Source organism: Eubalaena glacialis, chromosome 14 (assembly GCF_028564815.1).
Source record: "Eubalaena glacialis isolate mEubGla1 chromosome 14, mEubGla1.1.hap2.+ XY, whole genome shotgun sequence".
In the NCBI taxonomy this organism is placed as follows: domain Eukaryota; kingdom Metazoa; phylum Chordata; class Mammalia; order Artiodactyla; family Balaenidae; genus Eubalaena; species Eubalaena glacialis.
In genome coordinates this window covers 64,649,342-64,675,475 of record NC_083729.1, presented here as the reverse complement: position 1 = coordinate 64,675,475, position 26,134 = coordinate 64,649,342, and the positions used below count along the sequence as shown (strand labels likewise).

General features: G+C 43.7%; 1 protein-coding gene across 5 annotated transcripts in view; it reads right to left on the bottom strand.

Moving 5' to 3' along the window:
* TET3 (tet methylcytosine dioxygenase 3) overlaps window positions 1-26,134 on the bottom strand; it is a 108,398-nt gene that overhangs the window by 35,828 nt on the left and 46,436 nt on the right. For all 5 annotated transcript variants that reach the window (XM_061168642.1, XM_061168641.1, XM_061168643.1 and 2 more), the window contains one exon: window positions 17,470-19,606. In XM_061168642.1, coding sequence (XP_061024625.1) covers window positions 17,470-19,606 — 2,137 coding nt within the window. The remainder of the gene's footprint in view (window positions 1-17,469; window positions 19,607-26,134) is intronic.

Here is a 26,134-nt window from a genome sequence, read left to right as displayed (position 1 = left end):
ATATCAAAAAAACAAACAACTCAATCCAAAAATGGTCAGAAGACCTAAATAGACATTTCTCCAAAGAAGATATACAGATTGCCAGCAAACACAGGAAAGGACGCTCAACATCACTAATCATTAGAGAAATGCAAATCAAAACCACAATGAGGGGACTTCCCTGGTGGCACAGTAGTTAAGAATCCGCCTGCCAATGCAGGGGACATGGGTTCAAACCCCGGTCCGGGAAGATCCCACATGTCGCGGAGAGGCTATGCCCGTGTGCTGCAACTACTGAAGCCCGTGTGCCCTAGAGCCCGCAAGCCGCAACTACTGAGCCCATGCGCTGCAACTACTGAAGCCCGCGCAACTAGAGCCCGTGCTCCGCAACAAGAGTAGCCACTGCAATGAGAAGCCCGCGCACCGCAACGAGTAGCCCCCACTCGACGCAACTAGAGAAAGCCTGTGCGCAGCAATGAAGACCCAATGCAGCCAAAAATAAATAAAAAAATTTATAAAAACAAACAAACAAACCACAATGAGGTATCACCTCACACCAGTCAGAATGGCCATCATCAAAAAATCTACAAACAATAATTGCTGGAGAGGGTGTGGAGAAAAGGGAACCCTCTTGCACTGTTGGTGGGAATGTAAATTGATACAGCCACTATGGAGAACAGTATGGAGGTTCCTTAAAAAACTAAAAATAGAACTACCATACGACCCAGCAATCCCACTACTGAGCACATACCCTGAGAAAACCATAATTCAAAAAGAGTCATGTACCACAATTTTGATTGCAGCACTATTTACAATAGCCAGGTCATGGAAGCAACCTAAATGCCCATCGACAGACGAATGGTTAAAGAAGTTGTGGTACATATATACAATGGAATATTACTCAGCCATAAAAAGGAACAAAATTGAGTCATTTGCTGAGACGTGGATGGATCTAGAGACTGTCATACAGAGTGAAGTAAGTCAGAAAGAGAAAAACAAATACCGTATGCTAACACATATATATGGAAATCTAAGAAGAAAATCGTTCTGATGAACCTAGGGGCAGGACAGGAATAAAGACGCAGACATAGAGAATGGACTTGAGGACACGGGGAGGGGAAGGGTAAGCTGGGACGAAGTGAGAGAGCAGCACTGACATATATACACTACCAAATGTAAAATGGATGGCTAGTGGGAAGCAGCTGCATAGCACAGGGAGATCAGCTCGGTGCTTTGTGACCACCTAGAGGGGTGGGATAGGGAGGGTAGGAGGGAGGTGCAAGAGGGAGGGGATATGGGGATATATGTATACATATAGCTGATTCACTTTGTTACAGAGCAGAAACTAAGACAACATTGTAAAGCAATTATACTACAATAAAGATGTTAAAAATAAATGTTATGTTATGTGAAGTTCACCACAATTAAAAAAAACAAACTACTGATTCATACAACAACATGGATGATTTTTAAATGAATTTTTCTAAGTGAAAGAAATGACTCAAAAGACTATGTAATAGTAACTCTGGAAAATACTATATTGACTGGATACTATAAGGCTACAAACAAAAAGAACTTTACACAAATACTGTACTACAGTGGGTAAATTTGTTTCATGTCTAGGGAGACATACAACTAAACGCGATGTGTTATCCTGCAATGGGTCCTACAACAGAAAAAGGACCTTAGTGGAAAAACTGACGAAATCCAAAGAGTCTATAGTTAATAGTATTCTGCCAACATTAATGTCTTTGTTTTAAATGCACCATGATTATGTAAGACGTTTATATTACGGGATGCTGGATAAAGGGCATACAGGGACTCTCTGTACCAACTCTGCAACTCCTCTATAAATGTAAAATTATTTCATAGTAAAAAGCTAATAAAACGAACAAGCAAAAACAAGAAACTATGCAGGGGATCCTAATTTGCTGATCCTGTCCTAGGCGAAATCTTGGCCACATGCATCAAAAAATGTACAAGGATTTTCACAGCAACATATTTGCAGTAGTCAAAATGGGAAACAACCCATAATCCAGCAACAGTGGAATAGATAAATAAAACACAGTAGAATCATATAATGGCATATATCCAGCAATGAGAATTGACAAACTGCAACAACATGGTTGAATACTACACCACCATAGTTAGTGAAAGAAGCACAGCACAGAATACAGTAAGATTATATCTAAATAATATTCAAAACCAGGTTCAACCAAACTATACTGTTTAGAGATCCATACATAGGTGGTAAAATTACTAAATTGAAATATAAAATATAAAAAAAATGATTTTTTGCCTACAAAAAATGGCAATTTCATACAGCTCAATCTTAAAGAAATACAAGGAAATCATTGTCACAAGTCAAGAGAGTGGTCGCCTCTGGGGGATGGGAGAGGAATGTGATTGGGAAATGTATACAGGGGACTTCTGGGGAACTGGAAAGGGCCTACTTTTTGATTTAGGTGATGGTCACACAGGTGTTCATTTTATAAATTTTCATTAAACTGTACATGAATGCTTTGTGTACTTGCCTACATACGGAATTCACAATTTTTAAAAGGTAAAAAATTAATGTCATACCTGTTCTATGCAGAACATCATGCTCAGTTTTATGGGGAAAGAGAGCAGGACAAAACTAATTGGGGCTTTAAAAAGTGTATGGTCTAGCTGGGTAGATAAGACCCATATATAAGAAGATACCTTATAGCATTTCCAGTCAATGGGGAAAGATTAATTTTTCAATGCATGGTGTTGGAACACCTGAGGAAAAAATTTTGCTCCACACTTAGTAACTTACCCCAAAATACATTCCAAGTGGTTGAAAGATTTAAATACAAAAAATTAAATTATACAAGTTCTAGAAGAAAAACAATGGATGAGTTTTTAAGAATAATCATAGAAGTGGGAAGGTCTTCTCTAAGTATAACATGAAATTCTGAAGCCAACACACACAAACCAAAAACTCTGATAAATGTAACTAAAGAAAAATTTATAGTAATAACTACCAAAAGTCAAGCCAAAAGACAAATACTGGGGAGAAATATCTGGAACTCATACCAGACAAACACTACTTTCTTTAACAGATCAAGAACTCCTACAGCTAAATAAGGTCAATAATACAAGAGATAAATGAAAAAAAGATAAAATTGGTTCTTTGAAAGGGAATGAAAATGGGTCAAACATATGTAAAGGTACAATAAAGTACCAGTTTTACCTTTCAGATGAGTCACCATCAAAGTCTGATAACTCCTCCTGTTGGTGAGGGTACAGGAAAACAGGCAGTATGGAAAGTAATTTAGCAATACACTAAAATTACAAACGCCCAATCTGTTTGACTCAGTAATTTCAAAGAATGTCAAATTCTTCTAAGAATTTATTTTTAGGAATTTGGATATACTTGCATATGTACAAAGTGATATTGTATATACATGAATACTCACTGCATCTTTTTTAAAATAAATTTATTTATTTATTTTTGGCTTTGTTGGGTCTTCATTGTTGTGCGCGGGCTTTCTCTAGTTGCGTCGAGCGGGGTCTACTCTTTGTTACGGTGTGCAGGTTTCTCATTGCGGTGGCTTCTCTTTGTTGCGGAGCACGGGCGCTAGGCGCGCGGGCTTCAGTAGTTGTGGCACGCGGGCTCAGTAGTTGTGGCTCGCGGGCTTAGTTGCTCCTCGGCATGTGGGATCTTCCTGGACCAGGGCTCAAACCCGTGTCCCCTGCATTGGCAGGCGGATTCTTAACCACTGCGCCACCAGGGAAGTCCCTCACTGCATCATTTTTAATGGCAAAATATCAGAAACTTAAATGTCCATAATACATTATGTATTATAAATACATTATAGCACATCCATATAATGAAATACTAAGCAGCTATCAAAAGGAGTTAGGCAGCTTCAGATTTACTCATCAAAAAATAACCTCCAAGATATTTTAAGTGGGGAAACAAGCAAATTTCAGTATAGCATGTGTAATATGCTACAGTTAGTATACACACACAATCACATATACATTAGTGTATACACACACATATGCAAGCATAAAGGTGTATATGTCATTACCCACACTAAGAATAAGGGTAAGAGTAAGACCAATGTTGTGAAAATGAGTTCAGTTGTATTCCTGGTTTAAAACAAACAAACAAACAAACAAACAAAAGGTTGGCAATGGTATGTGCAGCCCAGTAGATGAACTGATGCAAGTTGTCTATCACTTATGGTTTCTGCTCATGGAGACTCTTCATCCCCCCTTGTATTACTGTCATGGTCTCCTAACTGGTCTCAGCCCTCTGAGGTCATCCTACCTAATACCACCAGTTATACTTCCAAAACAGAAATCTGATCAGACCAGTTCCCACTGATGGCTCCATGCTAGACAGAAGACAGAACCCCAATTCCAGAACACAGTCCACAAGGCCCCCGAGGAGCCATCTCTGCACACTGCCCAGCCTTGTATCCTGCGACAGCTACCACAGCTCCTTTTACACAACCATGCAATACTCCTGTGTCTTGAAACACGTTTTCTCATTGACCACAGTGCCTTCATTTCTTTCCTTCTTTGGAAAAACTCATGTCGTAAGGCCTAGTTTAAATGCCACCTTTTCTGTGAAACCCTGCTGGACTTCTCCTTTTCCCTCTGGACTCCCAGAGCACCTTTCATACAACAAAAATATCAGAGCATGTATCACATTTTTATTGTAACCATGTCACAGCAGAATGAACACAGATTTTACAGAGACCTGGGCAACTGTGATGAGTTATCTTCCCAGCTTCTCTAATCCTCACACCTTCTTGTGTAAAATACATAAAGGGCCAAGTGCAGTATTTGGTGTATAATATGAACTCAGTATGTAGCTGCTGTCTAGGCTCTGCCAAACAAATTGTATGATTGTGACCAAGTTACACAGCCCTTATGAGCTTTAGAGCAGTGAAAGTAATGTTTCTATATTTTAGATCTGTTGAGGATTAGATGATATGTAAGGTACCTAGCACAGTCCTCAACCTATCCATGCTTAAATGTTTTCATCCTTTTCAACTAAATGATTAAAAATTACTTGCTCCAAATATGCACTATTTTGAACCATAAGACAGAGAGGATTATAGAAGGATGTATGTGAAGTGGGGGAGGGAAAGAGACCAAGGTTTAGGCAGGGAGAGAGAACGTAAGAATATAGGTGTTGGAAGTAGTGGTCTGAAAGCTCTTTACAGGTGCTAGAATACTACAGCCTATATGGAAAATAGAACATAGGAATATGCCAGAACTTCTGGGCTCTTTTCCAGTTTCTACTGTCTGGAGAAAAGTCAAAGTAATGGATTGACTGTAGGGTGTCACACTGGAACTAGAATATAATGTAGTTTTTGGTGAGTACCTTCTGTCCCAAATCAGAAAAACTCAAAATTTACAGTTAAAGGCAGAGAAAGGAGATTTTCAGAAGAAAATCTTGGCAACTCTATCCCAGCAGCTAGGGGAAAAGATATGAAGCTCCAAAACCAAGCTAACCTGAAAATTATAATAGATGGTCAAGTTCCTCTGGGAAGGCCACTAACACACAAAGGGTAGACAGCTCCAAGTGCCAAGCAAAACCAAAGTCATTCTCTCCCCCTTGCAGTTTACAAGGCATCCCAAGTAGTTGTTTAGAAGTCTTGTTTCTCTTGATTACATCCCTTTCCCTGATTATATATATATATAACACATATATATACACATATACATGCATTTCCCTTTCCTTGATTAGATGTCTGTATGGGGGAGAAGATATTCTATGGGAAGAAACTGGACTTACAGCCTAATATGCTTAGTTATAAAACTAGTAGACATTCCCAAATTTAATTCTCCTAATTTGTATATATATTTACATATATATGAGGATATATATCATTATATATATATCCTCATTTTATATATATATCTTTAGTGTGGCAATGGGCTTGTAGCTAGTTACAGTGCCAGACAGGTGACAATACTTTGCAAGGTTGGGGTAAGGTTCTATAGAATATAGTATATGCTCTCAATCAGTGACAAATATATGCTTCTGTTTTCCCATAGTAAAATGAGGTTTATTAACATTCTTAGTGCTGTCTAGTGCTATTAATCAAACCCAGTAGATGAGTTTACCCTATTTATATTTATTACTGTAACATATGCATGGTCTTCTGTCATTTTATGTTTTCCATGTTTATGCTTCCTTGTTTTCTTTCCTATCTTTTTAAATAGATTTTGTATTTTCTTTTACTTCCCCCTGCCCCACCAATCTATAGTATGCTTTTAGTAATGCTAATGGTACTGTGGGAAAGAAAGAAGTCAGCACCCTTATACAATTTCTCACACCTCTTCCTTCACTTTACCTCCTGCTTTTTGTTGGTATCCTTGTGAACATATTTCACCCCCCCCCATTATAAAAGAGATATTTAATATACAACAAAGTTCAAGTATAGTATAAATAAATACATTACCTTTTGTTTCAGAAAAATAATACATTTAGCGTTCACTGCCAGCCCCTTCACAGTACAGCTTCCCCGATCTGTTACTTATTTGATTCATCTCCAGAAAATTTAAGTTCTAATATATTTGGAAATGTTTTCATGAAGCCTTTACACATGAATGGCAACTTTATTGGGCATAGAATTCTTAAGCCAAACATTTTATCTCAATATCCCGAGAACTGCAATTCACATATCCAACAAAGAACTCACATTACTGATCAATAAGAAAAAGACAGAAACACAACAGAGAAATGGGCAAATGGCTTGAACTCTACAAAAGAGGACATATATTAGTCATCAGGGAAAGGCAAATTAAAGCCACAATGAGATGTGATGATATACCTACCACAATGGCAGAAAGCCTTTTGATATCATTTGCTGGTTTAGATGTGGAGTACTGCTGGTGGGAGTTTAAATGGCTACAACTACTTTGGAAAACGGGCAGCACCTACTAAAGCTGAACACATACAATTTCAGTCCTAGGTATACACCCAATAGAAGTATATAAGTGTGTACATACATGTACCAAGGGATGTATATAAGAATGTCTTATAGCAGCATGATTCATAATAACCCCAAACTGGAAACAATCCAAAAGACCATCAACAATCTAATGGATAAATGGTGGTATATTCATATTATAAAATGGAATACTATACAGCAATGAGAATGCATGAACTACAAATATTGCTACACAACACAGATGAACCTCACAAATACAACATTGAACAAAAGAAGCCAGAACATAAAATACATACATGTGAAGTTCAAGAACAGCCAAAACTGATCAACGTGGTTAGAAATTAGAATAGTACTTACCTTAGGACAGGAGTCAGTAGACTTTTTATGTTAAGGGCCAGATGAAAAACATTTAAGGCTTTGCAGGGAATGCAGTGTCTGTGGCAACTATTCATCTTTGCTAATGTAGAGCAAAAGCAGCCATAGACAGTACGTAAGCAAATGAGGGTGATTGTGTTTCACTAAAACTTCATGGACATGGAAATCTGAACATCACATAATTTTCATGAGTCATGAAATACTATTCTTCTTTTGATTTTTAAAAACAATTTAAAAACATAAAAACTTGTTTTTAGTTCACAGATGTTAGCCAGACTTGGTCTGCAGGCCATAGTTTGCTTTAGGGAGTCAGGTGTAAGTGACTGGGTGGGGGCATATGGAGGTTTCTGATGTGATGGTAAAGTTCTGTTTCTGGATCTAGATGTGGTTACACAAGTACATGCTTTTTGTAAAACTGTACAGGCATACCTCATTTTATTGTGCTTTGCAGATACTGTGTTTTTTACGAATTGAAGGTTTCTGACAAACCTGCGATAAGCAAGTCTATCAGTGCAATTTTTCCAACAGCATTTGCTTCCCTTCATGTCTCTGTGTCACGTTTTGGTAATTCTCACAATATTTCAAACTTTTTCATTATTATTATATTTCTTATGGTAATCTGCAATCTTTGATGTTACTATTGCAAAAAGATTACAACTCACTGAAGGCTCAGATGACAGTTAGCATTTTTTAGCAATAAAGTATTTAAATTAAGGTTTTTTTTTTTTTTTTTTAAGATATAGTGCTATTATACCCCTAACAGACTACAGTATAGTGCAAACATAACTTTTACATGCACTGGGAAACCAAAAATTCCATGGGACTGGCTTTAATGTGATATTCACTTTATTGCAGTGGTCTGGAACCGAACCCACAATATCTCCGAGGTATGCTTACAATTTATATACCTTCCTATATGTGTTTCAATTAAGAGAATGTTTTTTAAAAATTAAACATTAAAAATGTTTTTTAAATTTTTTTATTTTTAAAAAAATATTTATTTATTTATTTAGGCTGCGCCAGGTCTTAGCTGCAGCAGCATGTGGGATCTAGCTTCCCAACGAGGGATTGAACCCGGGCCCCTGCAGTGGGAGCTCGGAGTCTTACCCACTGGACCACCAGGGAAGTCCCTAAGAGAATGTTTTTAAAAAGTATATCTTAAATGGTAAAAAAAAAAAAAAAAAGTTAAAAAAACCAAGTATGTATGACCAACTTAATTTTTGGTTAATTTATTTGTAGGGAATTCTTCATCCTTGGAATTCATCTTGAATTTCATCCAGATCATTATTTGTCAATTTTTATTCATTTCCTTTCATTTAAAAAACATTTTCTATTTTATCTTTGACTCTTGCCTGTGTTCAATTTGTTTCATGATCTTTGCTGGAAACACCAGCAAATGTTCCCAATATTCCCAACAGAATGAATTTGTGGAGGATCCCTCCTGCTTCTCTTCTGTATCCCTTATCTCCACCCTGATTATGTTCATTTCTATTTTCTTCTTCTACTTTGGCGAGGTCTTTCAAGCCTGTCCTTCTTCCTCACTGATTTGCTTTTCCTGTAACTCTGATTCTGCTTTTTGCAGCTTCTAGGGCACTGTAAGTGCTTTGTGAAACGGCACACTTCTTCTGCAGTTTAATCCACACCTCTTGTGACTTCTTTGTCACTTTAATCTAGGACCTCATCTTTCATTTCTGGTTTCACAATGAACATTTTAGTCAACTTTCTTGAAGGTATAAATCAGTTGTTCAAACTCTTCTTGTATTTCCTAATCTAAGTCTTCACTTGAATATTATATTTAATCCCTCTACTTTTCCCCACAGAATCTGAATGGGTTGCACGTTGAATTTTTTGTTTGTTTGCTTGTTAATTGGTCTTTCAATGGAGTTTATCTCCCGGCTTTCTCCCCCTTGGCACTATTGACACTTTGGACTAGATAATTCTTTATTGGGGCGGGGTGCGGGGGTGGGCGTCCTGTGCATTGTAGAATGTTTAACAGCATCCCTGGCCTCTGTCCACTAGATGCCAGTAGAACCACACTGGTGTGATACCCAAAAATGTCCTCAGACATTGCCAAATGTCTCCTGGGGTAAAGAGGGGTAAAACGGCACTCAGTTGAAAGCCACTGGTCTAGACTCATTTGCCCAAAAGCAGAATGGGTAGAATCTCCCTATTCTTCTGTATTTACCTGGATACTACTCAAATTCTTCCCTTAGAAATTAAGCTTAGAGAATTAGATGTTGTAGAGGTTTCAATTATTAGTTCAAAAGTTCAGCGGCCTACGAGGATCTGGGGCTGGCTGTGGACAGCTGCAGCTGGGAAATGTCGTCTCTATGCCCTCTGTTTTTTGGGGCCAATGCCTCTCAATCTGTATGTATGTTTGTGTGTGGAAGCTTGGGCTGTGCTTTGTCCTGATGCTAAGATTTTGGTTTATTTCCTCATATGGGAGTGGGCTGGTCACTCTGACAAGACATCAAGTTAAAATAAAGCCCCATGGTTTGCAGAATTTTTGTTTGGTGGTTCAGCAAATATTTTTCTCTACAAAATGGCCTTTGTTTGGTGCTGTTGGCCCTTGGCTACAAATCTGGCTCCTAAGATGGCTTCTCATCTTCTCCAGCCAACCATCCTCACCCCAGACCTTAACCCCATCAGAAATTGGAGAAGAGCAGGAAAAGGAGATTTTCCAAAGTGCATGCCTTCTAGATGGGTGGTCTCCAGTCCATCTCTCCAAGTTGTGGAGTCCTTTTGAGCCTCCACTATTGTTTTTCCTAACCCTGGGAGTTGTATATACCTCATGTCATTTTTTTTTCAATTCAAATTGATCTTTAGCTGGCAGACAGCACTTGGAATTCACATAGTTTAAGATTGGGGCCATTTTCAAATTTCAGTTGATGAAATTTCCTCTTATATTTTTGTTTGTCTTGGTTCTTTTCACCAGGTTTCAGAAAAGGAGTATTTTGCTATCTTACTGTTAAGTCATCATTTTTCCTTTTAGTCCCCAGTGTACTATTTCTTCCTTTTCCATAGAGGTTAAGTGACAAGACAAGGAAATGGCTCAACTCTTCCTAAAGTAAAATCTCTTTTATGTCTCTCTTTGAGCAGTGAGAGAAGTGACGTTTTTTCCCTAAAATACATAGTAGAAAGCTCTGGGGTAGAGCTCAGTAGAGCAAGATCCAATTTTTGAGGAAATGCTGGTTATGTGGCTCTAGGTGCTTTTTTTTTTTCCCCTGTGCACTTAATTTTATACTCAAAATAGAAAAATATGATCTGTTCCACTTTTGCACTAGGCTGGGGAGAGAATGAAATGTATCCTTTGTGCTATCAGCAAGAGATATTAAACACAAGAAACTACTCATTACTACCTAGCAGAAAGAGGGGTCCTTAATTTCTAAATGAACCTTCCACCTTCTCTACCACCTCTCTACACAGAGACTAGGGCACCCACACTTTCCCAGTGGGGAACCTCACAGCCAGGTATAGATATAGGCTGAGGCATTTCTTTTCTTTATGACATTAATAAAAAGAGATGGTTGATAACTGGTGTACAATTAATGCGTAGGTGTCAAAATCACACAAATGTTTTACTGTACCCATTTTCTTTTTCCTATATAATGCTCCAGTTTCCTGATGTAATTTTAGCGGACGTAAAGCCAAACACCTTAAGTTTATATAACTAATTCCACTTGCATGAAAGTCAATAATTGACTGCTAGAACTTTGCCTCCTGGCAATCACAAATCCACACTGTGGGCAGGTAGATGGTTGGGCCCCACCCTGAATCAGGTGTGCCAGGTGAACTTTTTTAAAACTAAAATCTCAGGTCGTCTGCCTGTGAGTTCATGGGCAGCATGCTGGGTCTGCTGGTAGCAGAAAGACTTTCATGACAATGGGCACACTCGGGCTTCCCTGGTGGCGCAATGGTTAAGAATCCGCCTGCCAATGCAGGGGACACAGGTTCCAGCCGTGGTCCAGGAAGATTCCACATGCCGCTGAGCAACTAAGCCCGTGCGCCACAACTACTGAGCCTGTGCTCTAGAGCCCGTGAGCCACAACTACTGAGCCCGCGCACCACAACTACTGAGCCCACGCACCACAACTACTGAAGCCCGCATGCCTAGAGCCTGTGCTCTGCAACAAGAGAAACCACCACAATGAGAATCCTGCCCACTGCAATGAAGAGTGGCCCCCACTCGCCGCAACTAGAGAAAGCCCGCAAGCAGCAACGAAGTCCCAACGCAGCCAAAAATAAATAAATAAATTTATTTTTAAAAAAACCCAAAAAAACAATGGGCACACTCATTGATGACAAAGATTAAAGGTAAGGAGATCATGCCCAAACCTATCTGACGTCTTTGTAGAATTTAATATGGAGGTAGAATAAGGCTGACCAGTTGACCAAAAAATATGTAGAGCACCACCATATGATCAGCACCAGTTTAGATGCTTTAGAAATACAACATTCAGTCCCTGTTCTTAAGGAACCTTAAGGGATTTAACTGAAAAGACTAGTATGCGTATAATAACAAACCACGTAAGGCATTAAATATTGACCCTTCTTCAGTAGTGATGCTGTTGGCTCTCCCAAACTATCTCTTTGTTCTAACCTATCCTCTCCTCAGTTTCTTCCCACATCTCTTCCATACTTCCCTCAAGGCCTCCTGTTTGAGATCCTCTACCCTAAAAGATAGTATCCTCCATTCTTGATCTACATAGTCAGCCTGGTGAAATGTCTATAACTGAGACTTCAACTACCATCAGTTTGCTGAAGAACCTCCGATTCACAGATCCAACTGGATGCACACCTGCTGGTCCCCCAGACATCTCAAAGTCATATACCCAAACTTGCTTCCCTGCCAGTATTTCAAATCCTGGTGAATGGCACCACCATCTACCCAATCATCCAACCTGGAACCTCAGGAGTCATCTGTGACTGCTTCTTCTTTACTCCTACATTCAACAGGTCACCGAACCAGTTAATTCTTTCTCTCATTCTTTCTTTTATCCACTCCTCCTCTCCTTCCTCCTACTCAATGTCATTCTTACTTCAGGCACACATAATTTCTTGCCTGTGCTTGCAAACTCTCTGCCTTTGGTATCCTCCTCTCATCCCCTGAAACTCTCCTCTCCAGCCACTCCCAATCTTTCATCTAACACACCGGTCATACCAGAACTACTTGTATTTCTCCATGTTTTCTCATCTATACATCTTCATGTGGTTTTTCATGTATTTTTCATCTCTATAATCTTCATGTCCCTTTGCCTAGAACACTCTACTTTCTCCCTATTAATCTATTAAACTTCTGCTTATCCTTTAAAACTCCCATTAGACATCGCTTCATCCAGGAAGTTCTTTCTGATACCCTCCTACCCAGAGTCTTATTCCCCACTTTATAGTGGTATACAAATACTCTATTGCCAAAAAAATATTTAAAAGACATGAAGTTCCTATTCATCTCAAACTGCATACAAAGGAGGAAAATACATTCTCATAAAAACTATAGGAAACAGACTTTACTGTAAACAGAGGTCAGCCTCTGTGTCCCCCCGTTCAGAACTGTGGCTCATACTGAAGTCACCCAGTGGGTGCTGCTATCAGCCACGTCTGCTGGGCAACATCCCTCCCTCACCCAAACTTTTACCATGCTTCAGGCAAAGGAGATGTTCTTCTTGTATTCATCTTTGGCTACTTCTTTAGGGCAGGATGATCAACTGGATAAAAATACAGCATTCCTATGAAAACAACCTCTAAAATCTATGTCTCAGTTTCTTACTTTTGCTGTGGTTAAATGTCTCCAGCTACCTGTGGACTGCTCCTCAGAGACATCAGGACAAGACTTGAAAGTTAACACAGACCTGTTTCCTTATCTATAAAATGATGAGCAGATGATCTCAAAGGATGCTCTTCCCACTAAAACATCATCTGGACTCATTCCCTGTCCTAAGCTGGCTCTCCCTGTGAATGTCCCCATTTCTGAGAACAGATAAAGCACATAAAGGGCCTAGCCAACAGGTATTGCAGTTCATCATCCTGCCTCTGACAGGAGTGTTATAGGAAGGTTAAGTGGTGGTTAGGGGAATCTCCAATGTGTACCCCTACATGTTAGGAATGCGTCAATACTCTCTTCTCCCAATAATTCAATGCAGAACTTCAACTTGTGCTATGTTTTCTCAAGCCTGTACATATCACACTACCTTTTGGAGTATAGCATTTCCTTTCATGTCTTTTAAATTTATTTCTTTCAAGCCTCAAGGGGTACCTTTAATTCTAGTATTTCAAGATTCAGAGAACAAGTAGATATGAATCCCATCCATACCTTCAGAAAACCTGTAATCTTCATACAAGTGTAAGATAATGCTCTTGGTGTTTGGCAGTTTTTGGTTACCTGGTGATGCCCACATTGGCCAGAATTGCTTATTTGCCAAAAATCACCATGGAGCTTGAATATTAGGTTTCTTTTGCTATAAGACCTTTCCATGTTTTTATAAAGTTGTTTCCGTACTTAGATCGCCTGTTATGAGCGCTTAATGGCATCTCCAAATTTCATTGTCGCTTCTATGGAAAATTCTTCATTATAGTGACCTACAATCTGCACCTTTCTATCTACCACTGTTGAGGGGCTGAGCTTCTGGAATATGAGATGGTTCCCAGCTAACATTAATCCCAGAGTGAACAAGCTTCATTCCTAACCCTTGTCCCCCCTGAGCCTGAGTTCACAACGACAAGTTCATCAAACCAGCTGATGAAAGCACCTGTCCAGATGTGGGAGCTTTCCCTAACACAACCTCAACACCTCCAGAAACTGTTTCCAAGTGAATGCTTTCTTCTTTGGCCCTCTTCATTCCTAATACCACTGTTTTACTTGGACCCATTTCTCAGCTAAACAATTTTAATCACAGTATGACATGGTGGTCCAGCTGCCTAGGTTCAAATCTCACTTCTACCATCTGCTAGCTCTATGACTTGGGTAAATCACTGACTCTAATTTTGCTTTCTTCATCATTCCAATGGAACTACTGACAGTACCCGCCTCATATAGATGTTATAGAGGATTAAATGAGGTAGTGACTACAAAGCACTTGGTACAGTGCCTGGAATAGGGCAAGTGTTTCATATTCCACTACTATTACTATTGTTGTGGTTGTTATTGTTATTCTCAATAGCTTCCTAAGTGGTCTCCTGCCACAAGATTATCACTCTTCACTCTTCTGTGCTACTTCTAGGAGGAGGTACTTTAAAAAATATTTCTTGATTATAAAATACATATTTCATTAGAGAAAATTCAGAAAACATAATGAGGGAGAAGTCACCCACAGTCTGACCAGTGATACAACCACTGTTGATATATTTCCTTCTAGTCTTTTCTCTATTTTTTTTAAGCTAGAGCTGATCATTTAAATACTCTTTGTGTCTGCTGTTTTCACTTCAGCGTTTTCCCATAATTTAACATTTAATAACACAACGTGGGTTTGGTTCTAATTCTTTGTTTAGCATTAGATAGCATAGAAATATTTTATCTGTATTACATATAAATAAAATACAAATTGGAGCAACAAATGATTGGTGGTGGTGGCTCCCCTTACCTCTTGCCCACTGTTCCTGCCATCCACCTGCCTGCCAAGGCAACAGGTTGCCAGCATTGCCACACTGGGTTTCTCTGATGCTGACAGTCTACTGCCTGTGCTTTTTGCTCACTAGCTGAGACTTGTCCCCTCTGCTAGGGGGCTCCTCTGGCCTAAGGAATGCAGGAGAACACTGAGGGTTTGGGTCCACTGTGTGCTAGTGGCCTTACCTCCTGCAAGCTTGCTCATGTCTGCTCCTAGACGGTGCTCATAAATTCCTCAGTCTGGAGTGGCTACCTACCCACCTCTCCCCATCTGAGTTCATTACAGTTTTCAAAACCCAGCTCTGAATAGTCTCCTAAGTAAAGCATTACCCTCCATGATGACAACCAAGCCTGGTATTTCAGAGCACTCTGACAGTTCAACCACTTCCATATGACAGCACAGACACTTGGCAGATACCTGCTGATTGGGCGACTGGGTATTTCATTGTTTGTGTTGTCTCTTCAAGCAAACCACAAAGTCCTTCAAAGATGAACCGTTTCTCTTAATTTTTATCTTATTGGTCACTAGGACTGGGCTAGGTAAACAATAAATGACTGATGAATAAAGTAACAGCCAACACTTTTCTTCCTTCATAATACATGTGTTTTTACATCTTTTTCTTGCTTTTCTGCACTTGATAGGCTTGGTAACAGCTAAGCGCTCCTACAGTTCTTCCTACATGCCAGTCACAGTCCTAAGGGCTTTACACATATTAACTAATTTAATCCTCAGATGAACCCTGGTGAAAGGGTACTATTAGCACTTTCATTTTAGGCATGAGGAAGTGATGGGATTAAAATTCAAATTAAAAAAAAAAAAAAACTAGCTTGACCAAACATAATATCTATATACTTGAATTCCACAACTAAAATATTTATAATGGATCAACTATGTCCTCAGCCCTATAAAAGAATATTTCCTACCCCGGAGAGGGAGAAACAGCAAATGAGGCCCTAAACACAGGAAGATAGGCCAGACACATACAAACACAAAGAGAGAAAGTGGGGCCCCAATTCCTATGATCAGAACAAGTCTCTCCCAAATGGTGGGAAATAAGGGGCCCTCAAAGTCACATCATTATTAAACCCGGTCATGAAGAGGGTCAGTCCTCGGTGGAAACCACAATCTCAGAGCACGTCTGTGAGCCTTTGGCAGGATGCTGCACATCTGTTCCCCCCAGATAGAAGCACTGGGGCCAACTTTTCCTTGTTCCCCAAGTGATTCTTTGTCACTGGCCCCACTGTCTTGTACCCCAGGAGTCTGGGGTAGCTGGAGTGGACAGGACAGCCCAGCTTCTCCTTACTAACTGGGACACAACATCCCAACAAATCACACAATTGACCAGATATTAGTGTCTTTAAACATGCAGAGAAGACAGGCTTTTCATAAGACCTATTTGTGTATCATAAAATCACAAGAATTCAACATGCTTATCATCAGCATCAATGTGTTTTTTACCAACATCTGAAGCACACACATCTTTTATGGAATGCTTGGTGAGTAGCAGAGGACCACAGCTTAGAGTGGACCTGGAGTTTCCTGAGGCATCCACGACCTCCCTGGAGACAGCCGACATCCCCTGGAGCAGTCCTCAGAGGCCCGGGGCCCTACTTCTATTTCAGAAGACAAGGCTCAGAAACAGACCCAATTCCTCAGTGCTCTTACCCACACCATGGCTTCAACCATCACCTGAATGCTAACTACATCCAAACCCGTAACTCAGAGTCCGATCTCCAATCTCTCAGCCCCTTCAAACTCAAGTCGGTCCGAACAGAACTCACCACTTCTCCACACACGTGTTCTCAGTGCCCCCCACCACCAAGGCGGAGACCTGAGCGGTCTGCATCCCCATAGCCCCCTCCTCAGAGGCCACTCACTCTGCAGCCCCTGCCCACCTACTCTTTCAGTACAGGCCCTTGTTATTTCTTGCCTGGCTCACAACAGTACCTTTCTTACAGGCTCCCCGGCCAACCTTTCCTCCCCACCACAAGCCGGAAGAGTCTTTCAGAAGCACAAGGTGACGACTGGTCATCACTTGCTTTAAAACCCTCAGGAGCTCACGATGTATTACCAGAGATCAAGTCAAACTCCCGATTGTGGCTCACTGGGCCCTGCAAGATCTGGCCCCTGCCTGCCTCTCCAGCCACCTTTTGCTCATCCCCACCCAGACTCCTCCCCTTTCGCTCCCCCAGACCAAAAGCCCTCTAAATAAGCACTACCCTGTCACAGCCACCAAGCTGTTGCCCAAACTATTCCCTCTTCCCAGCATGTCTTCTTTCTACCCGACAGCTCTACAGGCCTCAGCACAAGCACCACCTCCCACAGGAAGGCTTCCATGATGCCTTCACCTCAATCTGTACGACAAAGCACCTCCACTGACACACAATACACCACACGGCATCACCATCAGTTTCCTTCAATGTCTTCTCCACTAGCCTGGAGCTCACTTCTGTGTCCCGGTGTGGTGTCTGGCACACAGTGAATGTTTTCCAGATAAAAGACAGTGCCTAGAAATCCAAGCCTGCCAGGTCACATCCCCTTGCCTTTCCCTGGCACCCAGGAGGACTTACCTACGCAATCACAGGTGGGGAACTCGGCCTGGGCTCTCTTGGCAGGTGTGTCCAGCAGGCTCTTGGTGGGTGTGTCCAGGTACTTAAGAGGTGACTCCAGGAAGCCACTGAGGGTGGGTGTGAGTGGGTTCTCGGCCTTGGTGGGTGTGGCCTCCTGGCCTCCCTCCTCTGAATGGAAGCAGGTGGTTGAGAGCACAGTCACAGCCCCTGAAGATTCGATCTTGATTTGCTTGGGAGAGCGGGTAGCAAAAGGGCTCTCGGGGGCTGGGAGACAGGTTGGCTGGTTCTCGGGGTCCTGAATGGGCACAGATTGGGGGCCAGGAAGCCCAAAGTTATCCCCAAATTCAGCCTCAAACTGCCGGATGAGCTCTTCCAGCTTGTCATCGGCAGGGGGAAGAGGGCCAGCGGAGCCTGGCTGCAGGGTTGCCATGGGGCTGGGAGACCTCATTTCCTGAGTAGGGGCCAGCAGGCTGTCCCCGGAGGGACTAGGTGCAAATAGCGCAAGAGAAGGTTCTGGGGGCAGGGGGACAGCAGAGCCCTGTGAGGCAGGAACGGGGGCAGGTGGATGTGCCTGCACGTCCTCAGAGGCTGGGGACCTCAGCCCTTCCAGGATGATTTGCCGCAGAGGTGGGAAGAGGGGCTGTGCCTCCCGTGGCCTGGACTTCTTGATGTGAATGGACTTCCGGACACTGGGCTTGATCCCAGGGCCAGCTTTGTCAGTTCCCACGAGACCTCCAGCTGGTGCCAGGGGCTTCCTTTTCTTCTCCTTGGGTGGTCTGTCGGATGGCCGTGAGGCAGGTGAGCTGGGTGGTGCCCACCAGCCGGGAGCAGGAGGCTCCGAGGGAGGGGGGAGGGAGGCGTCGTGGGCCTGTTCCAGGAAGAGACTGCGCTTATGGTGGAGGTGCTGCTGCAGGGCCGTCTGGGCCTTCTGGTGGGAATCGGGCTCTGAGGACGGTGTGGGGGCCTCCCTTTGGAGAATGGGGGATGGGGATGGGGATGGGGAGGAAGAGGGTACCTCAACCTTGACCTTGGGCTTGCTGGGCAGGGCCTCGGGCCGCTTGAATACTGACTGGATGTAATCACTGGCACTGCCCAACAACTGCTCCAGTTCAGCCATGGGATCAGGGCTTGGGCGGGGCATGGGCCAAGAGCTCCGGGGAGTTGCTGGTGGGGTGTCAGTGCCCCAGGCTTCAGGAAACTCTGTTCTAGGAGTTGCTGTAGGGAAGGCAGGGCTATCAGGAGCAAAGGATGGGTGCTCTTCAGGAGGGACCACAGGCCATGAGGGAGCCCGGAGGTAGGACTGGGGAGATCTGAAAGGGGCAGGAGGGGACAAGGCCTCAGGAAGGGGGCAAGAAGCCTGGGAGGTGGCGTGAGAAGGTTGGGGGAGGGCAGAGGAGAGTTGTGTGAGGGCCTCAATGGCGATGGCGGTCTGCAGGCTGATGTTTTTTTCCTTAGCGATACTCAGGGCACTCTGGGACAGGGGCAGGCCCTCCGGAGGAGGAGGTATATGAGGGACCTCAGAGCTGAGGAGTGGCCTGGTGATTGGCGCCAGAAGACCAGCCTCACCAGAAGGCAGAGTCCCTGGGAGCCTGGGCCGCTCCTCCCCTCCCTCCACAACCACAGACTTGATCTTCCCCTCCAGCCACTCGAGGTAGTCAGGGCATTCTGGGCCATCGCAGTTGCAGTTGGGTGGTTTCATGCCATGCCGAGCGAGGGCCAGGGCCGTCTGCAGCGTGTCAAGGTCTTCGCTGCCAGCAGAGCAGCTCTCGGGTCCTGACCGGGGTCCCCTGCTGTTGTTCCCAGCTTCGCGACTCATCTCACGGTTGAAGGTTTCATAGAGCCGGGTGCTAAGGGCTCCATAAGAGGACACAGCTTCGGCCACAGCCGAAAAGGCCACCAGATCGTGGGCATCTTCCAGGCGAGCAGTATGAGCTGGTCCTGGGGTCACGTCCCAGTCGGGCTTCGGCTCTGCTCGCCAAGGACCCCCAGTGCCCAGCAAACTGGGTCCAGCAGGTTCTCTAGCACCATTGACCGGCGCCCCTGAGGCGCTTAGCTGCCGTGAGTCCCCATCGTACACTGGCCCTGAGTCCATCTGACCTGGAACAGGTCCATCGACTGGGCTGAGCTCTGAGCCTGTCTGAAGAGAGAGAGAGGAGGAGGAACAAAAGGGGAAAAGATGAGCCACAGTACTTGAAAAGCACTGTCCTGCACCACACCACTCAGAGGCACATCTAACCCTGCTTTCCTTGCAAACCCTCCCTGTCTCTCATAGAGCTTGAACCTCAGCTCAACTTCTCACACCTCATTTCTCAGCTGGCTGCACCGCAGAAGCAGAAAGCACGTCTTTAAGAGATCCTAACGCAGAGTTCTGAATGTTGCTCAGACCCTTTCTGAGCCTCATATTGATCACACCGATCAAACTCCCCTGAAACCAAGTATTTGTTGAGGACACACAAAGAGGTCTTTAACTCACAATGACCAAAGTGACACCAGAACCTTTGTTTTTTGTCAGGAGGAAAAGAAAGCTAACTAAGCATCCATGTAACAATGCACCAGAAGTGCGAAGTCTGTGTGTGAACGGGCAGGGAACGAGCAGCTTTGACTAACGAATTCAGCCTGGACAAGGAATCAGCCATGGCCTCTCAGGGGAAGGAACCCACAGTTCTTTTCTCTGCCCATTACTGCCCTCGCTTAAGCTCAGGCTGAACTCAGAGAGCTGACAAGACAACATTCCCACCCCAGCCCCAGGCCTGAGGAAACACTGATCATCCAATACAGCGTGTGTTTAGCCCCACGCCAAGCCAGTCACGCCAATGACAAGTGAGGTGCTGCTTGGAAGAAGATCCAAGCTTCCCAGGAACCACCATTATTCATCTGATGTCCACCCAAAGCACACTGAAGAGGGAGAGCACAAGAGGAAGTGGGCCCAGAGTCCAGTCCAGCAAGTTAAAAGGTAATACGAGGCAGATCTGAGTTTGCAAGAATTCATCCCACCGGAAAGGAAAGCTCTTCCTTACAGTAGAATGCCAATAAAAAATATAGAAGGATATAGAAGGATTTAGAAACTCATCAGTGGATGCTACAAATAGCAGGTGAAAGCTTGATGAGGCACAGGATATATACATGGCCTCAAAACATCTCTTCAAAAATTACTTAAATACAATAGCAACTTTATAGTGGAGAAATAAATCTGGCTGACACCACCTTTACCAAATGATCAAAGTTATCATCATCACCAATACTGGGAAAAAACCAACATCATGTGTCTCTTGATATGATGACATTGAAAAGGAGGATATAACGTCACTCACACAGAAGTGCAGCCAGAACATATAACCTTAAATCTAATCATAGGAAACGTCAGATAAACTGAAACTAAAGGGTATGCTAGAAAGCACCTGGATTGTTCTCTCCAAAAATTTCAAAGACAAGAAAAACAAACATCTCTCCCAGCTGACACAAGACTAAAGAGACAGCAAAATGCATGCTCATGGGTTAGATCTTGGAGTGGGGGGAAATAGCTATAAAGTACATCATTGGGACAACTGATGAAATTTGAATATGGATGTGGATAAGATCATATCATATCAATCTCTGTGTTCTGGACATGGATGACTATACTATGGTTATGTAAAAGAACGTCCTTGTCCTTAGAACACATACACACTGAAGTATTTAGGGATAAAGGGTATCTCCAACTTAATCTCAAATGGTTCAGAAAAAAAGTATATGCATATATAAAAATATATACACATAGAGAAAATGATAAAGCAAATACGGCAAAATGTAAACAATTTGGGTATACGGGAGTCCCAGGTACTCTTCTTTAATCTTTTCTATAAGTTTTTAAATTCTATCAAAATAAAAAGTTAAAAAAGAAATTAGGGGACTTCCCTGGTGGCGCAGTGGTTAAGAATACGCCTGCCAATGCAGCAGACGTGGGTTCGATCTCTGGTCCAGAAAGATCCCACATGCTGCGGAGCAACTAAGCCCATGTGCCACAACTACTAAGCCTGCGCTCTAGAGCCCACGAGCCACAACTACTGAAACCCGCGCACCTAGAGCCCATGCTCCGCAACAAGAGAAGCCACCGCGATGAGAAGCCCGCGCACCGCAACAAAGAGTAGCCCCCGCTGGCCACAACTAGAGAAAGCCCGCGCGCAGCAACAAAGACCCAATGCAGCCAAAAATAAATAAACAAAACAAATAAATTTGAAAAAAAGATCTGTAAAAAAGAAATTAGTCCCTCAGGTAGAACATACAGTATATTAAACAGATGGTTAAACGATACTAGTCCCCAGACTGTCAAACATGGCCATCATGGGCTCCAAAACAGTAGCGGGGAGCTGGGATTTGGGACAGGCCTCTGGGAGATGAGCAGAGGCCCCAGCCTGTGGTTCCCATCTCATTCTCATCACTGCCCCAATTCTGGCCACTAAGGACCCTCATGCTTTTCCAACATGCTGTTCTGAGCTTTGCACATGCAGTTCTCATTGCCTGGAATGCCCTTCCCAGCCTCTGTGAGGTCTCTTTGGCTTATCCTTCAAGCATCAGCTCAATGTCACCTCCTCTCTGACCTGGTTCGCAGATTGACCGATGCTCCTTCCCCTAGGCTCCCACAGCACCTTAAACATGCCTCTATTAGCACTTATCACCTGCCAAGCAGCTGCCTCCCCCCACCAGATGGTAGTTCCTTCAAGACAAGAGCCCAATCGTAATGACTTCTGTGCCTCCCGCACAGTCCGCCATCCGTCTGCCCCACAGGCCATGGAATATGCCAGCCTCTCCCTGACGCTGCTGGAAGACTACTATCTTTCAGAACTAGAAACTAGGAACAAATACCTTTCCTCTAGGAATGTGGCTGATCACCCAGTTCTTCCTTCCTTCCTTCTTCAAAACCTAAACTAACGTGGCTGCAAAGGCTACAGAATTTGAAGTGATCAAATTTTACATGTTTACATGTTTATGTATAAAAGACAGAAGAAGCATGCATAAACAAGAAGAAACACGAGAGAGTAGCATGGATTTACAAAAACAGTGTCAGGAAGACTAATGCTGCATGAGCTAAGGCTTCCCCAAATGCTCAAGACAACTAAAAGGATTTTTAAAAGTTATTTTTGGTGTGTGAATAAGAAGAACAAGGAAGAGCTAGGCCCACTCTTGTGCTTATGAATTCCCTGGGAAGGAAAATGCTCTTCAGACCAAAGAGAAAAGAAAAGGAAGAGTAGATATAGATAAGAGGAAAGTGAAACCAAGCCGGGTGGGAGACTTTAAGAAACTCTAAATTCCAGTTTTCCCAGCCAAGGGATCCCACTGACACATTCCTCACACCTGCCAGTGATCCTGAAAGAAACTTGCCATCAGGAGAAGGTGCCAACAGGTGAGAAAAGGGCAAGTGTCATCCCCAACTTTCAGAACACTGGGTGAGTTCAGTCCATGTAAGAGTCCTGAGTGGGTAACTAAAGGGACCTCAAAGGAAGCAGGTTCAGTGAAGGCCATCAACCCATCAACACGCAACTAATCTTAGTGCTTTGTGTTGTGTGGTCACTGAACCAGGAGATAAGGGGGTCACAAACTCAAGGGCTGCAGGCCAAATCTGCCACAAAACAAATCTGTTTTGTTTGGTTTTCATGTTTGTTTTGCCAATGGTAAAAAAAATCAAATTTCACACGAAACCCAGATTTTCCTGAAGGTCCACACTCCTGCCCGGCAACTTCGTCTACAACTGAGCACTGACTACCGCTCCAGCTCACCCCCAGCCACATCATTTGCACTGCCTTCTTGAAACCAAGGCCAGGAGTCAGGGATTATTTATTAATTGCCTGAATTAATTATCACTGCATTCATTTGTATTACTTGCCAAGGCCCTGGGTTTGCGAATCAGGTTGCAGACACTGAAGTTCCACAAGGCTGGCTGTGATCCCTTTGAGGGACAGCTATGGAGAATGATAGGCTGGATGGGCTGGCTCACCAATGGCTGAGTGACCATGCCACGTTCAAAGTAAGAGTGGTATATCAATTGAGGGGGGTGGTCTGTAGTGGCCTGCCACAGGGCTCTGTCCTCAGAACTGTCCTGTTCAACATATTTATTAATAATGATAGTGAAGGCACACTTATTAAATAGACAGATGTTGAAAACAGGAGGGATAAAACTATGTTAAGTGATAGGACCAGGTGCCAAAAGGTCAATAGGCAGGAGAGAAAAAGATCTAACAGGGTAAATAGGGTCCTAAGCCACATTTGTGCAAATTAAAGATGGAAGAAGCACATAACAATGGCAGTAGTGCACATGAAAATGTCTTAGAAATCAGGAGGGATAAAAGACTTACTGATGGGGGACTTCCCTGGTGGCACAGTGGTTAAGAATCTGCCTGCCAATGCAGGGGACACGGGTTCGATCTCTGGTCCGGGAAGCTCCCATATGCCACAGAGCAACTAAGCCCATGTGCCACAACTACTGAGCCTGTGCTCTGGAGTTCGTGTGCCACAGCTACTGAAGCCTGTGCGCCTAGAGCCTGTGCTCCCCAACGAGAAGCCACCACAGTGAGAAGTCCGCGCACTGCAACAAAGAGTAGCCCCTGCTCACCACAACTAGAAAAAGCCCACGTGTAGCAACAAAGACCCAACACAGTCAGAAATTAAAAAAAAAAAAAACAACTTACTGATGGTATACTCAATATGATGTGATTTGGCAGCTTCAAAAGGTCTTATTACTCAAGGTTTCTTCAAACATTTTTTACTACAAACCACAGTAAGAAATACATTTTACACTGTGATCCATTATATTCTTATATATATGACAAGTTTGTAAAATAGTATTTCCCCTTACTAGATACACAAATCCCTCCCTCCCTCTTTCTTGCAGGTTGCAACAATCTAAGTTGATTTCACAGTCTACTAACAGGTCCCAACCCATTTGCAGTTGGACACACACAGACAGGAACTGACCGGAACAGGACCTGCAGCACAGGCAGCAACAGCCCTGCTCTGCCTGGCCAGTCCCTACCTGAACACAGGCTTCCCTCTGGCGAAAAAGGAAGCAGGACAGTTCAAAACCGTAAGAGGAACAGGTCCCTTTTGGTTCTGAAGAAGACAAAACTCAAGAAGATCTTTAAACATCTGAGGGCCTATCATTTGGGAAAAAAATTAAACTTGTTTCAAGTGGCCCTAAGAAGTGGAAGAAGAGAAAACTTAGGCTCAACTTAGTAAAAGTTTTAATACTGAGAGATACTAAAAAATACACTGAAATCCTGTCCCCCTAACAAGCAGGGGATATTGAAAAGGAAACCGAGCAGTTATTTGACGATTACTGGCAAGGCGCAGGACAATGCTGGCGGAGGATGGAGGCTAGTCTAGGTGCTTGCAAAGTCCCAGCTAGACATGCCCCAACCCTAAAGCCCTCCACACTTTATATCCCTTACTTCTCACTCCCCTCTGGGCTGCAGCAAGCACCGCTCTGAGGGTGCTCCTTAAAGTTTGGTCTCCAGCTGCCTCTAGCCCCTGGAACATGCTACAGGCCCACTGAGAGCAGCCTGTCTAAAGCGGACCAAACTCCCCGTCCCACCTCCAACAGCTCCGTCCCCGACTCCCATTCCCACGAGTGTCCCCAACCCCGACATCCTCCACGTCCTTCCAATGTGCCCAGTCACCAGGTCCAAACAATTCTAAATGTGAGCGCCTTTCTGTTCTATCTCCTCCCTTTCCCTTCCTGTCCTCCTCATTGGGACCTTGGTGTGCGTACACACTTTTTTTTTTTTTTAATTTATTTAGTTATTTATTTTTAATTAATTAATTAATTAATTTATGGCTGCGTTGGGTCTTCACCACTGTGTGCAGGCTCTCTCCAGCTGCGGCGAGTGGGGGCCACTCCCCGTTGCGGCACGCTGGTCTCTCACCGCGGTGGCCTCCCCTGCTGTGGAGCACGGGCTCCAGGCACACGGGCTTCAGTAGTTGCGGCACGTGGGCCCAATAGTTGTGGCTCGCAGGCTCTAGAGCGCAGGCTCAGTAGTTGTGGCGCACGGGTCCAGCCGCCCCGTGGCATGTGGGATCTTCCCGGACCAGGGCTCGAACCCATGTCCCCCGCACCGGCAGGCAGATCCTCAACCACTGTGCCACCAGGGAAGTCCCCGTACACACTTTTTAATTGTCCAACCTGACAGGAGCTCCCCAGCCCCCCACAGTCTTTTCTCCACCCTACAATCTGCTGTGGATCGCATCCCTCCCTCGAGACTCCCAGCGCCAACTTCACAACACTTCCTCATATGCCACCCTTGCTCAGCCTTCAGAATTTAATAAGAGTGCCATGTGCACGCACCCAGTACTTAGCAGGTGTGGCAGAGTTTACTTTCCAAAGACGGACACCACAACCCCTCCACCCACGTGCACTTCTCCCATGGAGAGGTGGGGTCTACATTCCCTCCCTTTAAATCAGGGTGAGCTTGTCACAATGGTCAAAGTGCCATTGTCATGATTTTCAAAGCTAGATCATAAAAGATAATACAGCTTCTGCCTGATTCTTGGGGACACCCACTCTTGGCACCCAGCTACCACACTGTGAGGAAACACAGGCCATGTGGAAAGGCCACGTGAAGGTGTCCGCGGACCTTTTCGGCTGAGGTGCCAGCCAACAGTGGGCATCAACCTGCCAAACAAGTGAGTGAAGGAG